At 31.7% G+C, this 25962-nt stretch overlaps 2 protein-coding genes across 2 annotated transcripts; both read right to left on the reverse strand.

Moving 5' to 3' along the window:
- Positions 1-8435: 8435 nt before the first annotated feature.
- Positions 8436-15992, reverse strand: LOC143055193 (uncharacterized). Its single transcript, XM_076228332.1, has 3 exons — positions 15871-15992; positions 13196-13531; positions 8436-10901 (listed from the first exon to the last, which is right to left on the reverse strand). Exons 2-3 carry the CDS (start codon positions 13524-13526, stop codon positions 8917-8919), a joined length of 2316 nt encoding a protein of 771 aa, XP_076084447.1. The 5' UTR covers positions 13527-13531; positions 15871-15992; the 3' UTR covers positions 8436-8916.
- A 1540-nt stretch (positions 15993-17532) lies between these two features.
- Positions 17533-23850, reverse strand: LOC143054964 (uncharacterized). Its single transcript, XM_076228059.1, has 3 exons — positions 23744-23850; positions 22161-22505; positions 17533-19530 (listed from the first exon to the last, which is right to left on the reverse strand). Exons 2-3 carry the CDS (start codon positions 22498-22500, stop codon positions 18548-18550), a joined length of 1323 nt encoding a protein of 440 aa, XP_076084174.1. The 5' UTR covers positions 22501-22505; positions 23744-23850; the 3' UTR covers positions 17533-18547.
- Between the last annotated feature and the right edge of the window lie 2112 nt (positions 23851-25962).

The raw sequence follows: 25962 nt of genomic DNA on the forward strand, positions 1-25962 counted from the left end.
ATTTATTATATACCAATAAGATGCATTGCATCTGGTTTGAATAAAATTGTATTTCTTAAGCTTTCTCCGTTGATATCAAATGGATATGCTACTGATGAAATTCATAAAAATATTTTTTTTTCAAGGATTTTTTTTAACGCCCATTTCCAAGTTCGTCCAAAATTATTAACTCTGTCTATATTTCTACTAAAAATAAGCTATACACAAAATATTTTAAATCAAAAGTTTTTCATTGTTAAACAATTAATATCATTATGTTTGGTATTAATGCTATATCAATGTTTATAAATGTATCGATTCTTATGTGTTGCTGGTTCGTGATATTATTCAAATTTTCTTTGACAACATGACTGAATTTTATTATAAAATAGTATTCTCGTTTTAACTTAATCGGTAGCACTTGTATTATTATCATGTACAATTCGGAGATTTTTCATAATGCATTCATATCACACATGTCTGTTTTATATTTTAATGAACGTAATTTGTGTATTACTGGTAAATCATTAGGTCGGTAAGGCATCTCGTTACTAAAAATTACTTAACACTTTTACTAAATTCTTCCATTGTTATACAGGTTTGCTTTTGAAGTTTGGTTGTTCCTATAGAGAACTTATTTCAAACGAGATAACACATCCTCATGTTTACGCAGATGTTGTTTACTGTGCCCGGAAATTTAGAAGCAATCCTGGTAAACTTATCAATCCTGTAAATAAAATCAGTATATAAGGCTGCCAATTAAACACTGTAATTAGATCTTTGAATATTGATTTTTGGTTTTGTAATTTATAATATTATTCTTATATACGTATGCACTTCCATCGATCTAAAATCTGTCAATACCTCTATATTGACTTTGCACACGTTCATGTTTTTTTCTAAGTGTTCTGTTTCGGAATGACGTATTTACACTAAATCAATAGGGTATTGGATGTGTACTGATTGATAATTTAGTCTTATATGAATTGATTTTTATTGTTAGTTTTTATTGGCTTTGAACTAGCTGTCAGTTGCTTCGAATACTCTCAGATCTGTACTTAGTGTCCTTTTGTTGTTGGGATATACAATTCCCCGGCTACGTCCACTTTGTGTAGTATTTCTATTTGTATCCGTCTAATGAGTCAAACCTTTTCAACTGACTTTTATAGTTTGTTCTTATCGTGTTGTACTGTTACACTACTGTCCAAGGTAAAAAGAAGATGTGGTATGATTGCCAATGATTCTATTCTCCAAAACAGACCAAAACGACACGCAACTTAAAAACTATATTTCGCCGTACGTTCTTTAACAATGTGCATAGTCCATACCACATAATCAGCTATAAATGGCCTCTACATAGCAATGTATAACAATCCAAATGTGAAGACTAACGGCCTAGTTTGGTTGTTTTTATAGTGATTAAGATAGTAACACAATGTTGACTGTTGTACCCCTATTTTTGACATTATTACATATTACATATGTTTGTTTTGTTCACACATCCTTGCCAATATAATGGAATTTGATGCAACTGGAATACACGTGAGAAGTTTAACTAGCTAAAAAACATTTTATCCTCCATTGTCTACTAACAAAAGTGCCTGTATCAAGTCAGGTTTATGACAGTTGTTTTTCTTTCGTTTAATGTGTTTGAGCTATCGGTTTTGCTATTTAAGAAGGGACTTTCCGTTTTGAATTTTCCTCGGTGAGCCTCCAAATGTAAGTATTTCAGTGTCAAGATTTATAAGTACTTGTTTGGAAATAAACATGCAGTAGTGATGTAGCTTATTTCTGTTTATCATATTTATTTATATTAAATAAATATTCTTATTCTTATATCAATATGAAAAGGAAAACCAAAACGGGGAATGTGTCAGAGAGACAACGACCCGACTCTGCACCCGGAGACGATCCTCACTGGCCCTTTTACACAATGTATATCAGTGTAGCGGCAAAAGAGGGGCAAAATATACCAGACTGACATTCAAACTCATAAATCAATAATAAACTGACACAATGGCTTAAAAGATAAAAGAAAAAAAAAAAAAAAAAAACAGGCATACAATAGGACACAAGACACATCGTAGAAAACCAAAGACAAAGCAACCGGAACCTCACCAAAAACTTTTGATTATCTCATATCTAAAGGGTACGCAGATCATGCCTCATATGAAGCACCTGGCGTGTTGCTCAAAATAATACAAACCCGATAAAAAGTCTAACTCGGTAGGTCACATTCATCGAAAGGGACAATGGAAGTCATACTTTATATAAAACATATAAATTAACCCAATTAAAGAAAAAATATGACAGTTGTTGTCTATTCGTTTGATATGTTTTGTTATTTGATTTTTGCCATTTGATAAGGGACTTCCCGTTTTGAATTTTCCACGGAGCTCAGTATTTTTGTGATTTTACTTTTTTTCTGGTTTAGTTCAACAGAGACTTCTAACAAAAATGATCCGTTACTTATAAAACAAAAAATGATTTACTAATTTTAGCCAGATCAAAACATCTTTTCTCAAGAAGTGTCGCACAGTCCATCTCTGTTGTAATGCATCTGGTAATAACAGAGAAATAATGAAATGCGAGATAGCTGAACAATCCTAAAGAATGTGATACCGGAACCCGACTTGGATATTTTTTCATTTCTGTAAATAGTTATCAAATGTACCAGACTTATAATTTAATATGCAAGACGCGCGTTTTGTCTATGCAAGACTCATCAGTGACGCTCAGATCAAAATAGATAGAAGTTAAGAGCATTTATTAAGAAAAATTCCCCAAAACTTGTGCCAAATACTGCTAGGGTTATCTATACCGAGGATAAGTCAATTCTAAGTTTTTGCGAATAATTCTGTTATGATTATAAACTTATGGATATTTTGATGTGATCTTTTCAATGGTCAAATGCAAAGTGTCTGCTATAAGACACAAAACCTGTGTTTTTTTTATAAATAAGAATTCAGATATATATGTAGCAATCGAATCTAGGGGTCTCCAAATCTATGGTAGATTCCTAATCTATAGTTAATGTGACATCATGCCATCCCAAATCTATGGCAGATTTTTTACAATCTAATAAATGGCAAATTTTGTAAATGATTCCTAAGGGAATTTTTTTTCGATAAAACGAACATTTTGAACTTTCATCTAATGTTATATCATCGTAAATACTTTTTTTATTTGATGACAATTTCAATCAAATTGGTATCTGGTTATTTAACAATTCGCTTTTTAAACTTTACAGCCGGCCAATAAATCAGTAATTATAACTCCTTTCCTAAAATATCCGGTACTGAAATCAGCGGTATCTTTATTCATTGCAGGCTTCAGTCAGTACAACACATTTGTTCCTCTTTCGGATAGTAGGTCACATCTTCCTTTAAACCACCCGCAAATTGTTGTCGAGGTATAAATCTTAATCTGGAATCTATATTGTAAGCGGCGGCGACAATGTTATATGGCGTTATTCAATTGTGACGTTTTGAAAAAGATCTGCCATAGATTTGGAGAAAACGAAAATCTACCAAAGATTTGATTTTGTTGACGTTTGTAACGTCACATTTGCCATAGATTAGGAATCTGCAAGAGATTTCGTACCTGCCATTTATGTGAGTCCTACATATATCTAACCATCTGATAACTAATCTATAACTAAATGCAAGGGTATCTATGTAAAACAAGTGTTTACATGTAATAGTGTTGTATAGTATTTATTATTACTATTAACTTTTAATGGCATGTGAAGGTTATGTACATAGCTACTTTCGCATGTGTATGTTATAATCTTCAATGTTTTGAACTGAAAATCTATAGAATTAATGCCATTATTTTTCTTTTTAGTTTATTAATCAATATTTTTTTAGAGGAAATTTTACCGAAGATGTAATGATTTAAAATGACTGAACTGTGTATTAAGACTATTGAGACTAGTACAGGCAAGAGGAACCTGATAAATGTTACGGACGCTCTCACGAGTTGGTTGACCGTTATGGTATGACCGTTGTTTAACAGGTGATATCCAATATGTTCCTTATGTCGTTACTACAATCCCGTTCTCTTTTCACGAGTGTGACACACATGAAATACCTAATTAGACTTATTACCGAGTTTGTACTGACATGATCAACACGACGAATGACACTTTTTTAAAAGGATAGGCTTACCCTTCTTGAGGACATGTGATCACCTCCAGTTTTTGGTGGGTTCTGTGTTGCATAGTCTTTATTTTTTATGTTGTGTTTTGTGTACTTATTTTTGTTTGTTTGTCTTTGTTTATTTTTAGCAACGCATTGATCAGTTTCAATGTCTCTGACATCTTGAAATTCAAAATCATAACAGTGACATTTTGGTATTGAAATAGTACATTCATCTGAAAGTTATACAGAAGTACTACACGATTGAGGTGGTATTGACAATGTATTGTACTACACAAGTCTATTTGCAAAAGAATCTGTGAGTGTTCAACAATCTAGGGTTTTACTCTCTTATGCAAACTTGACCGAAAGTCATTTATTATCTTAAGGTCACCGTTGGTCATATAGCTTCTTTCCTTTCTATGTATCAATACATCCATGACTTTCAAATATTTGAACTTGAGCATTCAAGGTTAATTCCGTTAATTATGGACGCCATCACGAGTTGGTTGACCGTTATTGAATAACCGTTTTAAAATTGATATCGGATATGTTCCATACGTCCTAACTATAATCCCTTTCATGAATGTGACCTATTGAATTAGACTAGTTACCGGATTGTTATAACATAAGCAACACGACGGGTGCTACATGTGGAGCAGAAACTGCTTACCCTTCTGGAGCACCTGAGATTATCCTAGTTTTTGATGGGGTTCGTGTTGCTTATTCTTTAGTTTTCTATTTTGTGTCATGTGTACTATTGTTTGTCTATTTTCTTTTTCATTTTCATATGTCATTGCCAGTTTATTTTCGATTTATGAGTTTGACTGTCCCTTTGGTATCTTCCGTCCCTCTTTTAATGTAGATCCGAACAAAATATCTTCGAACACATAAAACTTATACTGAGTTATTAAAAACATGTCGTTTAAAATTGTTCTCTGATACTAACTGAGGCATTGTCGATGTGTTTTAAAATGAAGATTCTTTGTAATTAGAAAAATTATGAAATGTCGGGGTTTTTCATAAAATGTCTTTCAACTTTTTTGGGTTGTTTTGTACTGCCTTCTTTATTCGTTTTATTAAAACAGGTAAATATGCTTGATACATTAATCGGAAATGTGATGCAATACGTATAGCAGTATAGTTCTCCCTGACACCTTCTGTGTAGTATGTTTATTTTGGCGAATTATCGATAGGATGTGTGTATTTCCATTGGCCCTAAGTGTATCCAATTAATAACTTTTAATTTCAGATTATAATAGCATTTAATAATTGTTGTCCAATTCAGTAAACGTACATCTAGGTACAACTCGTTTGAAGAAATCCATTTTTTTATTATAGAGCATGAAGTCAAATGTTCCAAATTGTTTCAATACATTATTATACTGAGTTATTATGTACAAAAAACAAAACACTGTGTCTGTATCCTCATGTCACATAACACGTAAAGGAAATGCATCAGATGTATTTGGTGGATTAAAAATACGTTTCTGTAATTTTATAAAATCAAGCACGTGATGCCTAGTTCTTTAAACATGTCACCAAGATATTCATGACATTTATGATCTTATCATTCAATGTCCTATATTAGAAAGAGCATGTTATATAATATGCTTACACTGTTAGACTATAATAATCAAATGACTGATATAAGCTAACATATACATATATACATGCTGTGACGTTTTTACTCTAATAGAATATAATCAAATGACTGATATAAGATAACATATACATATATACATGCTGTGACGTAATTGACTTATTAAATAAACATACTTCTATAACTGTTGATGCTCAGGGTTTCTTTTTAAACAGTTTAGACTTTCTTACTTTTGCTGACAGACATATAATGAATTTCGGGATATTGTGAAACAATCTTTAACGTTTTGAAACAAATGATATATGTGATCGATTTTTGACGTTTATGTGTGGTTTATGTGGGTCTTAAGTGTTTCTCGTTTCTAAACAGAGATAAGACCGTTGGTTTCCGCGTTTGAATGGTTTTACACTGGTTATTTTGGCGGTCCTTAATAGCTTGCCTTGCGGTGTGAGCTAAAGCTCTGTGTTGAAGACCTATAATGGTTCCATTTTACAAATTGTGACTTGGATGAAGAGTTGTGTCATTGGGACTCACACCACATCCTCTGTTATATTTATCAATACAAAACAACTTGTTCCAAATCAATCTCCAACCAACGTCATATTAAGAATGTTGATAAAAATGCACATCATAAAAACTGATCACATACTGGCTGAAAAGATCTATGGGTAAAAGGGGAATTATACTTGATAGTTATGTGTATCCTTCCTTTTTGACAGTATTGCATGTTCGCATATTTATTATCGATATCCAGTATGGATAAAAATCGTATATAACATGAATAAGGTTGAGAGTATCAGTATTGACAATTCAATAAAAAATGCAACTTACTTTAATACTATAAAACACAAAAACATAACAGTTCATGGAGGATTACTTTGGAGCATGTCTTGGATTTGAAAACTGTTTGATACGAACATTTGTTTTTTTTTCGACCTGTCTACTCTTTTTTTGTTCTCAGAGTATGTACATATTTAAAAGTAAGTGATTGATTAAACAAAACTAAATTGTCATTCGTGTCGCAGGTGTCTTTAAATTGAACCTGGTTTTAAAGCTAGCTTAACCTCTCACTTTTATGACAGTCGCATCAATTCTAAGAAAATCAATACAGTTTATGTTTTTTCATGCTTTTGTTTACCTGTGAATTGGTGAGAATAAGATAGATTGTATTAGCACAAATACACTGTTTCTATTACTGCAAATGCAAAAAGCTGGAATAGTATAATAACACAATCTTCAGTTTAACAAACAAAATATATTTATCAAGAACAGAAACAATATACTCTTTTGAGACATCACAATAACAGAATAAAACACGTAACTATCAAATACGTGTGTTCACTGTAATAGAGAACATTATCACGAGTTAAATGCCAATGTTTTATGTATTGTTTTTCTACCGCTTCTCCAGAAGATTCAATTGGTGTATAATAGAGACAAATATTAGTCGCATATCTCTATGCCACCCGATATCATTGCTATTAGCATCATTGAAGATGCGTAAATCATTTTTCTTGCTCAGGGTTAGAGCTACCCCAAAACGTGCTAAAACAGTTAAGATTTGTTGAATAACACACGTTAGAATGCAATCAAGGTCTACTCGATTCATTATGTGATAATAATAGAAAAAGATAACTAGTTTTTTTGAACAGATTAAACTTTACATGACAACAGAAACAGTTTTATTGCAGGACAATCTATCGTTATCCGTTCTTTAGTATATAATTATATTTCATTGTGAATCGAGATACAAAACATGATATATCAAAATGTTTCTTCACACCCGTATTCAATAAACATATGGAAACACTTTTTTTATAATTATTGTTTTCATCTTATAAAATTGATCGAAGACAATACTGTTTAGAAATTAAGAGTAGTAACTTCACGATGGAAATGGAATTATGTACTTCATTTAAGAAAGTATAAAGATGTCATAACTCTATTTCTACGGTCTTTTATAGATAAATGCAGCTGCATATTCTTATACTTGTATTAACTATCATACTTATTCATTCATAACGTGTAGTATTGAGCTAAAGGAGATATGTGCAAATCATTTCGATCTACAATATACTTTTTTTTCAAGAAAATTGAAAAAAGTCACGGAAAGATAAAAAAAATATATATATATCAGCTCTTCCATGTCATTTCTGTGCAAATGTATTCTTAAAAAGTCTTGTAATGGATCGGGTACACCCTTTTGCATTTATACGTGTGTTTTTCAACTGTCATTTGCTGTATACGTTGAAAACGAGCACAAATAACATATCATTTCTCTTCATCTTCCGTTATTTTTTTTAATTCGAAGGTGTTATCTTTTCTAAAATAAGAAAATCCATATTACTTAAAAGACTAAACTATGGGCAAAATGAAAAAAAAATGTGTAACTTGTCATCATAACATAGTAGGTGTGTTCGAACTAAGATGTATTCAATAACAGCCGAATTATATGCACATCTGTTCTTCTTTTTAAATAATTACTCTATCTCTTGAAACGCAAAACCATACACCCCGAGTGACACATCATATTTTGGTGAAATTAAATTAAATCTGAGAAGCTTTCATTTGTTTAAATTCCATTATAGAAACTCTTTTCTATATAAATCAGACTAGTAAAATAGTCAGAAGTAGTATATAATCCTGAAATTTGCATACGAAACCTCCAAATCTGCAACATGGAAAACAAGGAAAAGGTTTTAGTGAAAACAGAGCACTGAAAAAATATTTTATTGTAGGAACTAATTCGTTATCACTCTTAAATTTGAAAGCACTGATAGTATGTTCCTCTTTGTCTCCTGATAACTCATTAAATTTTTGAGGTATTGTAAATGAATCAGAATATGTATTTGATGGAATAACATATTTTACGCTAAGTATATGATTATAATCTTGTTATGCATATTTTTGTTCCTAATTATCATGATGATGACATGATACGTTGATAGGGTGGTGAGAGATTTGCATCAACTGCTATACTTGTGTCTCTTTCAATCTGTTTCTGTTGTTATTCTTTTAGTTATATTGATGAGTGATGTAAGAATTCAGATCAGGCCTAAGGTGTGTTTACCATGTCTTTAAATGTGATGCATGTAGCAGATTGAAGGTAAGTCCTATGATCATATTATACTAATTGACTGATACATGAGATATTAAATAACATACTTCAATTTCTGCTGATGCTGACAGATTAAATCAAATCTGTAAAAGCTTTAATTTTCTTGCTTTTGCTGAAGGACATATACCACTTTCACATTGCAAAGCTTTGTCATAACACTCGTATGCTATGTCCTTCTCACCGATTACCTCATAGCACACTCCGAGTATTGTAAACGAATTAGATAACATACTTAAAAAAACGGAATTTTTCTTTGTATCGTTTACTGTTTTGTATAAATCATGTAGAGCAGTCTGTCTCCTCGGAAAATCACCAAGATGATGAAAGCATAGAAATCTAAGGCAGTGAGCCATAACAGTAGGCGGCAAACACATTTCTTGGTCTTTTACCTCAAGTTGTAGTTCCCGTGGTATTAATGATGAGTTCTGTGAGTATATAATACTTTTTAGAGTAGCTATTCTCATCTTATCATTCAGTGTCATTGTAGAATGAACATGATTTCTATAATTTTTTATATGTCTCTCATGGTAATATACACATCCTATTAAAACCATATCAGGTGAACATCTTGATAGAACTGTATCAGTAAGTCTAAGTGTAACATCGAACTGTCCCGTTACATAGTAAAACGACGCGTATAACAACCATCCCGATACAGCATCTGTTTTCGTACCGTCTAGTAAATGTCTTTGATAAGATTTGTGTATGTTGCATGCTTCAGTCGTTATACTTGGTGGTGGTACTATTTGCGCGGCATATTGACTTATTTCAGCATGAAGATATTTACAAACACCAATAATGAATGTTGAGGATTTGGATTTAATTAACGATTCAATAAATACTAGTGCTTTCAAATAATGTGAAATGTGAGTTGTAGGTCCTATCCCACATATTCTGAAAAATAAGAAGTCTAATAATATGAAAGAGGATGTTTCCTTTGTATAAAGAAAACGATACTTGTCCTTGTCGTTGGAAATCAAGTTCCTTATCAAATCATCAATACCATGATTTTTCATTCTATTCAAAACTTGTATAAGAATTTTATTGTTATCTGAATTGATCTTTCCTAAGAACATATTGTGTTCAGGTATGAAATAGTTCGGACAAAAACAGTTGTGTACCCATAAAATCAGTTTATCTATGCAGAGAGTAAAACAATAAAACATTTCAGGTAATTGGAATGTGTCAATATCCACTTCCTCTGAGACCCAGAATAAAGCCGTCTTCATAAAATAAGAACACAATAAACCTGTTGCTTGATCGCGTGTGTTAATGATATGTTTTAGTGCTAGTTTGAGGAGACCGTAACATAAGAGTTGAGTGTGGTTAAACGAATGTATAAGTTGTTTTTCGGCCATTGAGAAAGATAATCTCCATAATACATCACAATCTGGTTGAGTCCTTGGTCCAATAGGTACTAACAAACAACCATCCTCTATAATCTTATCAATAGTGGAATTAGAGGGCCATTGCTGTCGATAACGGAACGCCCATTGCATTGCTTTAAACGGAAGGTATTTACTACGTAGACAGAATGCAGTATCAATGGTTTGATGTTTATCCGATAAACAAGGGCCGTGTGATGATAACTGAAGATGTGGAAACTTCTGATTTATATTATTTATAAATTTGGTGACGGATAGATATAAACCGTTTCTCGAACTTTCAAATGATTCACATGTTATAAAGTTAGTTTCGCCGTCCCCTCCCGCTATCAATCGGAGTCTTATAAATCCAGGATGATCATTATCAGTCTCCATTAGCAGTGTTGTACGATGTATAGCATGTTTGATATTCTTCACATTCGGTATTACATCCACGGTTTTCATTACGAACATGATATCTCTATCACTACCTGGTAAATCAATTCCCTCTGCTAGACTTCCGCTCGATATTTCTATTGTATTCGAACCGCTGTTTAGCTTCATTGCATTTTGTATTATATCCTGTATGATAAACAGTTGTTGTCTTTTTCGTATGTCTATTTCAGTACCCAAGGTTTTCACTAAATAGTCGTATAAGCATTTTACCTTCAAATCATTTCCATTCCAGAACCTGTAATCTTATAAACACATATTGTTTCAGTTATTAGATTTGGAAATCGTCCCGACTTTTGTGTTTAGAAGATTGCATAATTGCTTTTGCTATTTATTGCAAATAAATATTATCAAAAATACTCCAATGATATTTTACAAACACTTCAGTTTATCACGCCAATGCATTAACTAAAGAAACAAAGACATGAAAGAATTAGCTAAAGAAACACACATTCGGTGTACACTATTCTAGTTAACTCTCATTTCAGAACACTAAGAATTTAATCAAAAGTGTTATCTGTCCCTGATAACAAGGGGGTGGGGGTATTGTTCTGTCTAACGAGATTACCTCAGCCACATTTGATGTTCCTGTCCCAAGTCAGGATCCTGTAATTCAGTGGTAATCGTATGTTTCTGTCTTACATAATTGTTTTTCGTTCGTTATTTTGTGCATAAACTAGACAGTTAGTTTTCTCGTTTGAATATTATCACATTTGTCATTTCGGGGACTTTTATAACTGACTATGCGGTATTTGCTATCCTCATTTTTGAAGACCGTATGGTGACCTGTAGTTGAACCTTTGTGAATGATTTCATCTCTTATTGAGAGTTGTCTTATCGTTGGCAATCATACCACATTATTTTGTATACTGATATACTTAGACACTTGTCTATTGTTGCACATTTCATTTGCTAACTATAAGTCGTTTTTGTTGTTGTTTTTTGATGTGTCGTTTTTACACATACAACGAACTTTGCATGAAATTGGTGCACACAAACAAAGAAAAGAAATAAAACCACGTTTGTATGCTGGTTGATTTAAATGCAAAGTCCTAGTTTGACTTTTACAAACATATTGTAAATTCAAATAGAAAAAAAGTGGGTATGTTAAAAGAGCTGAAATTTAATACTCGGATACTAGGTCACCATACTCGAGTACTCGCGAGTACTCGGATGAATCTTCAACCTTGAATGTCTATTGACAAGATTAGGTTTTAGGTGGGATGCAGTTTTTTTTGTGTTACTACCTTTCATAAACATATTAACGAAAGACAAATGAACTACAGATATAGTTTGATCCTCTGTGTTTTTGTTAGCAATTATTGTTTGTGTACGTGTTCATAGACCAAAATCCAATAAAATCAAAAATATTGAGAAAAAAAAGTCCGACAAAGTAGACAATACATGTATCATTTGTTCCAGAGGAGTTGGTATTTTTTGTAATATGACTTGTCCGTTGATTAGTCATTAACAATATTGGACTTCAAATTACTTGTGCCTTTTCGTAATGCTCTATCTTACTTTTTCCGAGTGTTTTTGCACTATAGTTTGTCAGACCAACTTTTAGCCATGACGTTGTCAGTTTATTTTTGACTTTAGAGTTTGAATTTCGATCTCGTACTTTCGCCTATCTTTATATTATAAATTAAACAATTATAGTTAAGTTTCAAATACAGAGTAGTTAAATTAATTCAAATGTACATCTCATACCAATCACGTTTAAATAGAAGTCTTGATTGACAAATTAAGTTTTTACGGCTTGTGATGTGTTAATTATTAATCAATGAAAGTTTTCATCCGTGTACAAACACCGTTAAAAATGTTTCAAATCAGTTCCGTAGGGTTCACCGCAGGTCACTTTGGTTCTGTTTTTGTTTAGAAATATGATCTTGACAACAATTTCAGACGATTGACTATCAGACTTTTTTGTTGTTGTTAAAAGTTGTGCACATGGAAAACAAGGAAAGGATTTTGCTGGTACTACTAATACAAAAAGTATCCTCAGGATAAACATATTTGTGTTCTTAGCTGATTTTATTTAGTATTACGAAAGGGTATTTCAAAGGAACTAAAGTGAGTGGAAATGTGAAGAGAAATATCTCAAGATGTATAAGACGCATTGCCAAACGAGTATCCGAGTACTAAAATTGTACTCGAGTACTCGGTCTTTCGAGCGAGTACCTGAGTACTCGAGTACTCGGCCTTTCGAGCGAGTATATGAGTACTCGAGTACTCGTTGCCATCCCAAAAAAAGTATTCCTGATAAATATAGCGGATAAGCAAAAATGTTCTCATTAAATGAAGCACACTTATAAATATATGTATTACACAAGCATGGCCAAAATCGTGTACACAGCATTCATTGTTTGTTTTTTTTTGGAATTTTGGTCCTCAATCCTCTTTAACTTTGTACTTTATTTGGCCTTTTTAATCTTTTTTTGGGATTCGAGCGTTACTGAATAAGTTTTTTTTGTAGACGATACGCGCGTCTGGCGTAAATACAAATTATATTGGCATGTATGATAGGTTTATTTATTACCTTTTTTGCAGTATGTTCTATTCTCTAGGTACTCCAGATATTTATCTGATGTTTTGTCAGGATATCTTAAGTTAAGTATATACTGTTCGTGGGCTTTCCTTCTGACTAGACAAGCTTTATACATTTCTTCAAATTGTTTGATTGTCAGTCCAAAAACGTCATTTGAGATAATGATTCCTCCGTCTTCAGATTGGTAAACTAATGGTGGATATCTGCGCCTTCCAGGGTAAAGGAAACGTTTGACGCCGTATTTTTCCCAGTACTTCATTTTCCTCAATCCATGAACATTTTCAGCGCTATCATTTTCATCGTTTCTTGAGTTCCGATCCATATTTGCTGTAAAATATCAATTATGGCTACAATATACTAAGCAATGATATGAAATAATAAAATAACTTTTCAGAAAAGAAAATGAAATATTCCTGACTTGATACAGGCATTTCCATAAACATGTTTTTAATGCTAGCTTGTCGACAGTCAAATTGAATTTCATTATTTAAACAACAAGTGTGATTATCTTTTCATGCTTTCAAATAAAAAAAAATCCATACTATATTTAATTTCATACAAATGTTTAAGAAATAAATTGTAGAATCATGAGAGGATATTTAATGAGAAAACTATTTACCCAAGCTACGAATAGTTGTAAACATGTAGCAGGAATTCCCATAAATTAACCTAATCATGTATTTCAAACGTCGTTATACTTTAAATCTCCTATTTTTTGGCAATATAGTACACTTATATGTATAGATATGTGATCAGAACAATAAATTTAAATAATAAATATGACACAATCACTGGTATTACAGAGATAATCGTAACTGGAAGTATGACTATCCCAATATGGCGACGGCAGATATAGGTAAAATCTTTACAGTCATTTTTCTCAAATGTAGCATGTTTTTGACAATAGTTACTTAGCTGCAAGGTTTTTCTATACCATTACATCATATTTGAATCGTAACGGTGCACTGGAATTGTCTAAGCGCTTTGAAAATTGCCGTTGAAAAATGCGGGATGATAATCGTAACTCTATGGCATTTTTCTTCTTTGATAATCGTAATTTCCTTATCGGATAATAATAACTGAAACATAATAAATGTGTCTTTCAGCATTTCAATGGTATTTTGTGTGTTTAAAATGCAAATGTCCAGTTTAACGATGATATTAAAATAAATGAAGAAACTTACAGGTTAATATCTAGGACAAATTTACTATAGATCTCTATTTTTAGCTGACAACAATATGCATAACCTTTTAATATATACATGCACCTATGGAAAATAAAGCAGCTGTCGAGTCAGTTATTGTGGTAAGTAGATATACGGGGTATCCACAAATGCATCTAGCAACATATATATGAATATATATATATATACAGACAAGTACAAATATTCATAAAACATTTTCAGACTTAAACTCGGTACATTGTAAAATAAGACATCATCTTTACATAACAATTGCATAAGAAAAATAAAATTATGTACAGCATGGAAAAAAATGAACTAAACTAAAAGAAACGTAAAATAATAACATTTAAAGTTTAGGCTCCAAAAACAATTGTCTCTTAGAGTACATTTCATGGAACATTTGTCAAAAACATGCTACATTTGAGAAAAATGACTGTAAAGATTATACCTATATCTGCCGTCGCCATATTGGGATAGTCATACTTCCAGTTACGATTATCTCTTTAATACCAGTGACAATGAGACTATAAATGCTCATTATGATATTTAATTGTTATGCATTCTAACCTTTTTAAAACCAATATATTTTCGAATTTTACAAACAAATAAAGAATGAAATTTAACATTCAACCTTCCGTCAAATTCTGAAAAAAGGCAACAGTAGTATACCGCTGTTCGAAACTCATAATTCGATAGAGAAAAAAACAAATCCGGGTTACAAACTAAAACTGAGGAAAACGCATCAAATATAAGAGGAGAACAACGACACAACAGAAACACAACATTAAAATGTAACATACACACATAAACGAACTATAATATAAAAATGACAATTTTCCTGACTGACTGTGATTTTCATACGGATACGTTTCATATGAACTTGATAAATGAATTACAAATTAATTTAGGAGAATAACACAAACTCGAGATCGAATATTAAAAGGAGTACTTAATCGTACGATTCAAGATTTTTAATAATAAAATCCGTTCAAGTAGGAAGTTAGAATAGTGTAGAGTTGTAACACACCAAGACAACATGCTATCAAATAATTGAAAGTAAAACAACAGTTCATATATCATACAAAAAAGCTATGTTTTTCTTAGAATACTCTTTAGAACGAAAATTTTGTATTAAATCTCAGTCTTGTCTTGTTATTTTCAGTGTTAGTACTTAAAAAAACTAACATTTTATTCTTTAAAAAAAATGTATTTGTTTTAAACAGATAAGGATTAAATACGTAAACATGTCAAATAAATCTGAAAATTTCAAGAATATGACAGTTGTTTTATATCGTTACGTATTTGTAATAAATTTTACGACTTTCAACTGTTTGCATTTCTTTGGTTTCGGTATTTTATATATATCTTTTCAATATATCTTTCCCGTTTGTACTAGTATTATATATAGAAATATCAACGAAAATATCTATCAAATAAATTATGTCTAATCCGAGAAGAGTAATTAATGAAAAAATGTCTTACCCCTGCTACAAATTATTGTGCTCTTCTTTTTTAAAAATGGACGTTTAGATCAATTTTTGACAGGAATTTCCACTTTCGATATAAAATTTACCCACTCACTCTTTAACGTATTTAAAAGGTCGGTGTCATTTAAATTATATATTATCATTGCTACGCAATTTTTCTATAATTAGATATATGATCATATAAATAAATCAATATCAATAACCGACAATTGAATGTGAATGTAATGTAATTGCAATAAAACTATCTAAGGTTGTCTCGTACGATTAACGCTTTGTATACATCTTGATATATTGAAAGGATAAATTATCATTATGTAGAAATAAAAGATCCCTCTTATAAAAATACTGCATTCAATTAATATTACAGAATTCATTTCAATACGGATCACTAGCGGTTTGGGTATGACTCTCCATTTCTTGAACTATTTTCAAATTAAGTATATTCTTTAATATTTTAACCTAAGTCCATATACTGTATATGTTTTTTTATACATATGTACTATACCCCTGTATCGTTATTTTTCACGTTGACCATATGATTAGGTGGGTGTCATATATTTAAATTGAAATGAAAATAGAAAAAAATTTAGACAAAAATCCATATTTAAGGGGTGGTTGTATTTGTTTACTAATTAATTACATAAAATATATCATAATGTTAGGACCATCCGTAGAGCATTTAATTTAACTCTTTAGCGGATACATGTTGATTCTCTGGAATCAAAAAAATATCTCATTATTTGTATAATGTATAAGAATGATTATGGAGCTTTATTTCATTTTTCTGTGAAACACATACGACATACATTGTTATGAAGATTCAGAATAATAAACACATTGATCAATAATAACGCAGGCAGTCAAGTGATATCAACTGCTTCAATACATCATAATATAATATATAAAAACACTAATAATCATTTTACATTGATCATATAATACTTTATCTACAAGTATTACTAATTAATATAATAATGTATTTGATGTAACAAAAATATGTGTCTTCCATTTCATAATATAAATAACGTAATGCCTACTGTTTCTTTGTCATGTCACCAAAATGAGCATGACATGTAAATATAAGGCAGGCCTACTCGCAACAGGTGTTATAGGTTGAATTTCTGTAAATATTGACAATGCAATTTCCCATAGGAACTTCTTTTACGGCTTAAACTGTGCCATTTTTACTATGTTCTGAATAAAAATCTTCTCCTAGAATTGAAAGTGCATATGCACTACATTTTTTTTTCGAATAAAAGGTTTCCACAGATTTCAATATCAACAAATTGCACATGTTTATATTTACTGGTATCATTCCCAATTTATGTCTCTATGAGATGGAACACATATATCATAACTGGGAACCGGTATGTAAACAAAATTAATTTCTATGAATATTCTTAATTTCCCCAATAGAGGCGTGGTTTGAGAAACAACTGTGTTTACAAAGTGCAGTCATCAGTATGGGTGCGACGAATACATAACAAGCCTTCCATCATTTTGACCTTCAATGTCATGTATAAAATAGCATTTTTAAATTATACAGATAATCTATATCTAAAAGGACTGATATTTAAAAACATATATCCTATGATTACACAGATATGCTTTAACTTAATTGACTGACTTTAAATAACATTCTCTAACTACTGTTGATTCTAAATGTTTCGTTTAACACTCAAAAAGTTGCAATTTTCTTACTTTTGCTGAAAGACATATACGACCATCACATTTTAAAACTTTTTCATAACACTGAAATGCTATATTCTTATTACCAGATATCTCAAAGCATACTCCAAGTGTTGTACATGTTTCAGACAAGACGTTTGACATAGTTAAATAAACATGTTTTTCGTTTATTGTTGAATTCAAATCACGTAAAGACTTTTGTCTTTTGTAAATATCACCAAGATGATGAAAACATAAAAATCTAAGACAGTGACAGATAACAGTAGGTGGCAAACACATGTCTTGGTCTTTTACTTCCAGATGTAGTTCCCCTGGTATTAATGATGAGTTCTGTACGTAAATAACATTTTTCATAGTAGCTAATCTCATCTTATCATGCAGTGTCATGGCAGAATGAACATGTTTAATGTAGTTGTTAATAAATGTATATCCTACTTCATTCTTGTAGTTCACACATCCTATTAACAGCATATCAGGTGAACATCTTGACAGAACATAATCTGTTAGTCTAAGGGTAATATCGAACTGTCCTGTAACGTAATAAAACGATGCGTATAACAACCAACCCGATACAGCATCAGTGTTTGTACCGTCTTGTAAAAGTCTATGATAAAGTTTGTGTATGTTGTATGTTTCAGTCGTTGTTGATGGTGGTGGTAATACTTGCGCTGCATTTTGACTTATTTCAGCATAAAAATATTTACAAACATCAATAATAAATGTTGAGGATTTTGACTTAATCAAATATGCAGTTAAAAACAGTGCATCGAAGCAACGGGAAATGTCTGCCATGGAAACTATCCAACATATCCTGTAAAAGAAGGTCTCTAACTTAATTAACGAAGATTCACTCTTTGTTCTTAATAAACGACTAGTTGCATTGTCCTTGGCATACAAATTTGTTAACAAACAATTCACTCCATTAATTACTATGCTATTCAAAACTTGTATTAGAATTCTATTGTTATCCGTACTGATCTTTCCTAGAACATGTTCTGTTCAGGTATGAAATAGTTCGGACAGAAACAGGTGTTTACCCATAAAATCAGTTTATTCATGCATAGAGTAAAACAATAAAATAATTTAGGTAATTGGAATGAATCAATATTCTCTTTCTCTGAGACCCAGAATAAAGCTGTTTTTATAAAATAGGAGCACAATGAATCTTTGGCATGGTCGTTTGTGTTAACAATATGTTTTAATACTAATTTTAGGAGACCGTAACATAAGAGTTGAGTGTAATTAAACGAATGTACAAGTTGTTTTTCAGCCACAGAGAAAGATAGTCTCCATAACAGACTACAATCTGTTAGAGTCCTTGGTCCAATGGGTACTAACAGACAACCATATTCTATAATCTGATCAATAACTGAATTAGGGGGCCACTGCTGTTGATAACGTGAAACCCATGGCATTGCTTTGAAAGGTATGGATTCACTGTGAAAACATACTACAGTATCCGTGTGTTGGTCTTTATCCGTTAAACAGGGCCCGTGTGATACAAACTGATAATGTGACATGTTCTTATGTCTGCTTTTTAAAAATTCGTTCACTGATAAATATAAACCAGTTTCAGTACTTTCAAATAAATTATATGTTATAAATTCATTTTCTTCTTCAATTTCTGCTATCAATCGTAGTCTACTAAATCCAGGGTGATCATTATCAGGCTCCATTAACAATGTTGGAAGTTTTACGGGATGTTTGATATTCCTTACATCCCGTATAAAATCTACGCCTTTAATGATATACATAATGTCTTTATCACTACCCGGTAATTCTAGTCCTTCGGCTAAACTTCCACTGTATAATTGTGTTTCAACCGAATTATTTTCACAATTTATCATTTCCTGTATGATTAATAGTTGTTGTCTTTTTCGTATATCTATTTCAGTACCCACTGTATTCACTAAGTATTCATGTAAGTCTCTTTCACTTGAATCATTTTCATTCCAAAACCTGTAATCTATAAAACAAATATCTATTTAATTGTATGCTTTGAAAGTCTTCTTAACGTTTGTGTATAGAAGATAATGTCATTGCTTTTTATCGCTAAAAAATATTAATAAAAAAAAATTCAATGAAATTTCAGCAGTATATTATTAAAAGATGGCAATACGAAATGGAACAATTGACACACGGAACAAACATTCCGTGTACATGTTGTAGACTACATCTGATTTACTATTTAATACCACATGGTATTTAGTTAAATGTGTAGTTTTGTATTGAATTTCGAAATCTTATTTTTACCGTTGTTTTCAATTATTTCACTAACGTTATACGGCATGTATAAAATGTCTTTAATGTACTTGCTCGGATTTAACATATAGCGTTCAGCGACTTCAGCAATCGATTTCTTTGAAATAATGTATCGTGTTTTCTTAACTATTTCCAAAACAATAACCCTGTTATAAGACATACAATTTTTTATGGAAATATTCTTTATAAAGCACAAAGGTGTCAGTATTCACCTCAGAAACTTACAAAACCTTTGAATAGACTTATTAAGAAGGGATATAATTACGATACTGTTGTCAAGTCATTAAAGATTGCATATTTTGGCGTTAATATTGAGTCACTGATAAGGTCTTTGCATCGGAACTAAACACATTTATTCTAAAAACAGTTGTTGGCATGACACGGGTTATGTTCTTCTCATATATGTTATGATGGTATGATACTAAACCCCTAACGGGAAGGATTGTGCCTAATGTTCATATGATGAAATCATAATCTTTCAGTCAGTTTAATTGAAGTCTGGAGCTGGCATGTCAGTTAACTGCTAGTGGTCTGTTGTTATTTATGTATTATTGTCATTTTGTTTATTTTCTTTGGTTACATCTTCTGACATCAGACTCGGACTTCTCTTGAACTGAATTTTAATGTGCGTATTGTTATGCGTTTACTTTTCTACATTGGTTAGAGGTATAGGAGGAGGGTTGAGATCTCACAAACATGTTTAACCCCACCGCATTTTTGCGCCTGTCCCAAGTCAGGAGCCTCTGGCCTTTGTTAGTCTTGTATTATTTTAATTTTAGTTTCTTGTGTACTATTTGGAAATTAGTATGGCGTTCATTATCACTGGACTAGTATATATTTGTTTAGGGGCCAGCTGAAGGACGCCTCCGGGTGCGGGAATTTCTCGCTACATTGAAGACCTGTTGGTGACCCTCTGCTGTTGTTTTTCATTTGGTCGGGTTGTTGTCTCTTTGACACATTCCCAATTTCCATTCTCAATTTTATCATATAACCAACCTGATATCAAGCATTGCATGTTTCAGATGTCATCACGGGTATGAATACAGGAAATAATTTATCTGCCGTGGTTGTGTTGAAATGCTGGTTTGACTTGCATATGTTCTCAATAGTTTGTCGTAAAACATGAACTTTAACACTGGTAAACTTGTTTTTTATTGGACATCTTATTTGCTAACTAGCTGTCTCATTTTTATGCAATTAATGCTTTCCATTTGACATAGACAACACACCTTGTTTTGATTCCACGTTTCCCGGCCGTTTTTGGCACAATTTTTTGGTCCTTTTGGTCCTTGGTGCTGTTCAACTTTGTACATGTTTTGTATACTTTTGTATCTGGGCGTCACTAAGAAGTCTTGTATGGACAAAATGCACTTCTGGCGTATCAACATTTTAAACTTGTTGCCTTTTGTTAGCTGTTATTCGTGTGTTTCTTTGTCAATCGTGTTCTCCTATTTATTTATGTTGTAGACCTGTTATGTTGTCTTGTCATTTTAATGTTATATTTCACATGGCCATACAAGAGGAAGGTTTGGCATGCCACAAACCAGGTTCAACCCACCATTTTTTCCTTTAAAAATGTCCTGTACTAAGTCAGGAATATGGCCATTGTTATATTATAGTTCGTTTCTGTGCGTGTTACATTTTAACGTTGTGTCGTTTGTTTCTTTCTTATTTTGGAGTGTGAATTCACATTACTGTAAGACGTGTCACGGTATTTATCTATCCCAAATTCATGTATTTGGTTTTGATGTTATATTTGTTATTCTCATAGGATTTTGTCTAATGCTTATTCCGTTTCTGTGTGTGTTACATTTTAATGTTGTGTCGTTGTTCTCTTATATTTAATGCGTTTCCCTCAGTTTTAGTTTGTTACCCCAATTTTGTTTTTTGTCCATGGATTTATGAGTTTTGAACAGCGGTATACTACTGTTGCCTTTATTTAGAACATGTTAAACGAATACATATCCTCGTATATTTAACAATAGAAATAGAAAATAAACGGGCGTTTGATCGATAAACTCAAAGAAAAGTAATCACATAAAACTAGTATTGTTTTTATTTATCCACAGTCCAAATGTTTGGATCTATCAAACAAGTAGATAAAAATATTGATGATAAGTTAAATTATATTATCATTAACTAAAAGCAATTTATATTTACAATAAAAAAAATGGTAGTCAAGTGCTAGAGCATGTTGTGATACTTGAACAGAAATTATAATTACATTCGCGTGCATTATTACGATTTAATTGTATTGTTTATAACATCAGCAGATCAATATATTGTACACACCTTTCATTGTCTATAGATGTACAGTTGTACCAAAGTAATTACCTTTATCATGTCTCATGCAATCTGTACTGTTCTCCAAGTATTCCAGATATTCATCTGATGATTTGTGAGGATATCTTAGGTTTAGTATGTATTGTTCATGTGTTTTCCTTCTAACTAAACAAGCTTTATACATTTCTTCAAATTGTCTGATTGTCAGTCCAAAAACGTCATTTGAGATAATAATCCCTCCGTCTCCAGATTGGTAAACTAATGGTGGATATCTGCGCCTTCCAGGGTAAGGGAAACGTTTGACGCCGTATTTTTCCCAGTTCTTTATTTTTCGCAATCCATGTACATTTTGAACGCTCTTATTTTCGTCGTTGTTTGTGTTTGGGTTCATGCTAGCTGTAAATTAATATTATATCTACTGAGCAATGCTAAGAAATATTGACTTTTCAGAAATGAATATTTGAAGTTTCATAGAAATGTTTAAGAAATATATTCCAACCATTCTAAGACTTACTTGAATGAGTAAACCTTTTAATTCTAGCTACAAATAAGTCTGCTTCTTTTGTAAACATGTTACAGGACATTCAACATTCGATATCAAAGTTAAGCTAGTCACTTTTTTTTAAAGCTCGTCCTAATTCAAATATCCTACGTTAATGTTATGATACGAGTGATCAGATATATTACTTTGACACAGTGAGACCCAAAATGTTCATTATAAGATTTGTTTGTCTACATGCATATTAGCATTTTGAATAAAATTATATTTTGCCAATTGTACAAACAATCTTAAATGAAAAAAACCCAACTTGCACTGTTTTGTCATATACTGACTTTGATCTTCGTATGGATACGCTTTGTATGAACATGATGAATTATTTGCAAATAAATCAGATGATTAACTCGCACTCGATATTTAATGTCTGAATGCCTACTATTTCGTCTTTAGTTCGATTTGGACGTTTCTCGCTTTGTGTGAATACATTCGTTTAGATAAGAAGGATAATGTAGAGTTGAAATACAACAAGACAACATACAACGGACAACAACATGGCAATGTCAAATAACGGAAAGGGGAATACGGTCGATATATACATGTAATATGAATAACATAGTAGCTTTAGTAGTCTTGGAACACTGTTTAAATTAAAATTCAAACGGGAGACCCCTATATAAAATGGCAAAAACAAAATTGTTCACATTTAACGAATGGAAAACAACTGTCATATTTCTGACTTGGTACAAATAATTCTTTATGTAAAACCTTCTTGATGTTCTCAGAGATACATGTAGTAGATACATAAAATAATGTATTCTTCTTTTTGATAAATGGTTGATTACTTTGGTGTTTTTGTGTAGAAATAATCTTAAAGTAATAATGATTAAGTACGTCAATATTTCATATAAATCTGATTATTTCAGGAATATGACAGATGTTTTCTCTTTGTTTCATTTGTGTTTAAAGACTAACATATCATTTTATCTTTTTAATCAAAGTGCTGTTACGGTTGTCTTGTTATATATTTTCAATATATTTTTCCTGTATGTAGAATTGAAATATATAGAAAATTGTACAAAATTATCTCGATATAAAGTATGTCCAATCTGAGAGGAATTGTTAAAAACAAACTTACCCTCGCTACAAACAATGTGTATGGTCTTTTGAATAAATAGACGTTGGATTGAATCAAACAAGAATTTCCACTCTTGATATCAAAATTTACCCATTCACTCATCAAGGTATAAAAGAGGTCGTTGTCATTTAAAATCAATATTTAATCGCTATGTTACGTTGATATACTAAGATATATGATCATACAAATAAACTAGGATATACAACCGACACTCGAATGTGAAATGTTAAAACTAAGTACAATAAATTGTCATTAGGTTGGCCCGTACGATTTACGCATTGTATGTTTACATTTGCAAATATTGGAAAGATAAATTATATATAAATATACTAAATAAATAAATGATTTGACAAATACGTTGAAGGTATAAAAAGTCATGAGAATTCCGAATGCAATTAGGTTCTATCCGGGCACTCTGGTTCTAAACCTTGGTTCCATCTGGGTTTTCTGGTTCTGAACCTTGGTTCTTTGGTTCGAAAACATGGTAACTGGTTCAACATCCGGGTTGTTTGGTTAAGGCAACCCAACTTCTGGGTTCCATCTGGGTTCTATTCTAGATCATTATAATGTTCCCGTGGAACATAACAGAAGACAACCGCAAGTATCCGAATAAAAAGGTAAAGTAGGTCAAAGACGCTAAAATTGTTTTATAACATTAAACATTTTAGCATCGACGGTAAAGGAAGCTGTAAGATATTTATCTTCTCATTTTAATTATTTTGATTTATAGGAAACTAGATAAAAATAAAGCATCGTATAGATTTTTAAAATAAACCGAAGTATACAGTACATTGAACATCCTTTTATTTAATTCAGCCGTTATGTTATCATTTATTTTCCTTTACTCATCCCTTATTTACGTAAATATGTCTAGAAGTTTTAAAACTACCCAATTAGGACATGTCGTTTATATGGCTAACGGGATGTGCAACTAGCCACTTGACCAGTTGACGACTTGCATATATATTTGATTGCACATTTATTTTCAAGTTCGACTGAATTTTATTTAATGGCTTTGTAATAATGTCAGATTTGTTAGAAATACATGTGAAGGAAGTATATGTAACATTTGTTTTTGTTCAAAACAGAATGTTAAAAGACATTTAAAGGAAAGTGATGATCAATAAGTTGGTAATCTTTAGTTATTTGGAAAATAAGTTATAAAAAATCACATAAATGTATATATACAATGAATTTGTCAAATTTGATACTCATTCAGTCATTGTGAAGGGCATGCATATAATCATTCGGCCAAAAATAAAGAAATCAAAATTAAGATTGAATATTTTTATAATAAAATTATGTTTACATGTGTTAATGACAGTGCTAGTGGGATGTGTATCACCAGCACAATAGTCAGAACTTCTGTATTGACATCGACATGACAATGTAAAACAATTCAAACGAGAAAAACAAACGGTCTAATTTCTGCACACAAAATAAACGAAACAAGTTAGGCACGTACATATAAAATAAGGCGGGTTAAACATGTTAACGGGATCTCAACCCTCCACGTAATGTGGCATGAGTGCCAATGAGAACTCTCCACAAGAGACCAGATGAAACAAACACTAACAGCTATAGATCATATACAGCTTTCAACAATGAACAAAGTCAATACCGCATATAGTCAGCAATAAAAGGCACTGAAATGACATTGTAAAACAATATTCAAACTAGAAAATAAACGAACAAATTTATGTATCAAAAATGAACGAAAAACAAGTATGTAACACATAAAAAACGACAACCATTGAATTACAGGCTCCTGACTTACCACAGGCACATATATACCGAATAAGGCGGTGTTGAACATGTAAGCGGTATCCCCACCTCAACATAAAATCAAATTTGAAATTTTTTAGCGAAAAGAGTCAAAAGCTATCATCTCCCTTTAAAAACAAAAGAAATGCTGACTTTTTTGTTTCCTTTCTCTTAAATAAGTCTGACTCAATTAAATGTTATGAACCTTATACGCGATTCGCATTACCCCATAACACAGATCTATTAAGTTCGATATTGGGTCCCGATGGCGTCACTGTTCACGAGTTTTGAGATGTAAAAAGTTGTGGTACGAGTTCCAATTGTACAAATGTCAACCCGGAGCCTTGAGATAATAAAAATGCTAAATCTGTTGTTTCCGTTCTTTAACTTTAATTTACCTTAACCAAATGTTTTGAAACTTATTCACAATGCTTCTGGTCACAAAACGGTCAAAA

Source organism: Mytilus galloprovincialis, chromosome 12, assembly GCF_965363235.1.
Source record: "Mytilus galloprovincialis chromosome 12, xbMytGall1.hap1.1, whole genome shotgun sequence".
NCBI classification, from domain to species: Eukaryota; Metazoa; Mollusca; class Bivalvia; order Mytilida; family Mytilidae; genus Mytilus; species Mytilus galloprovincialis.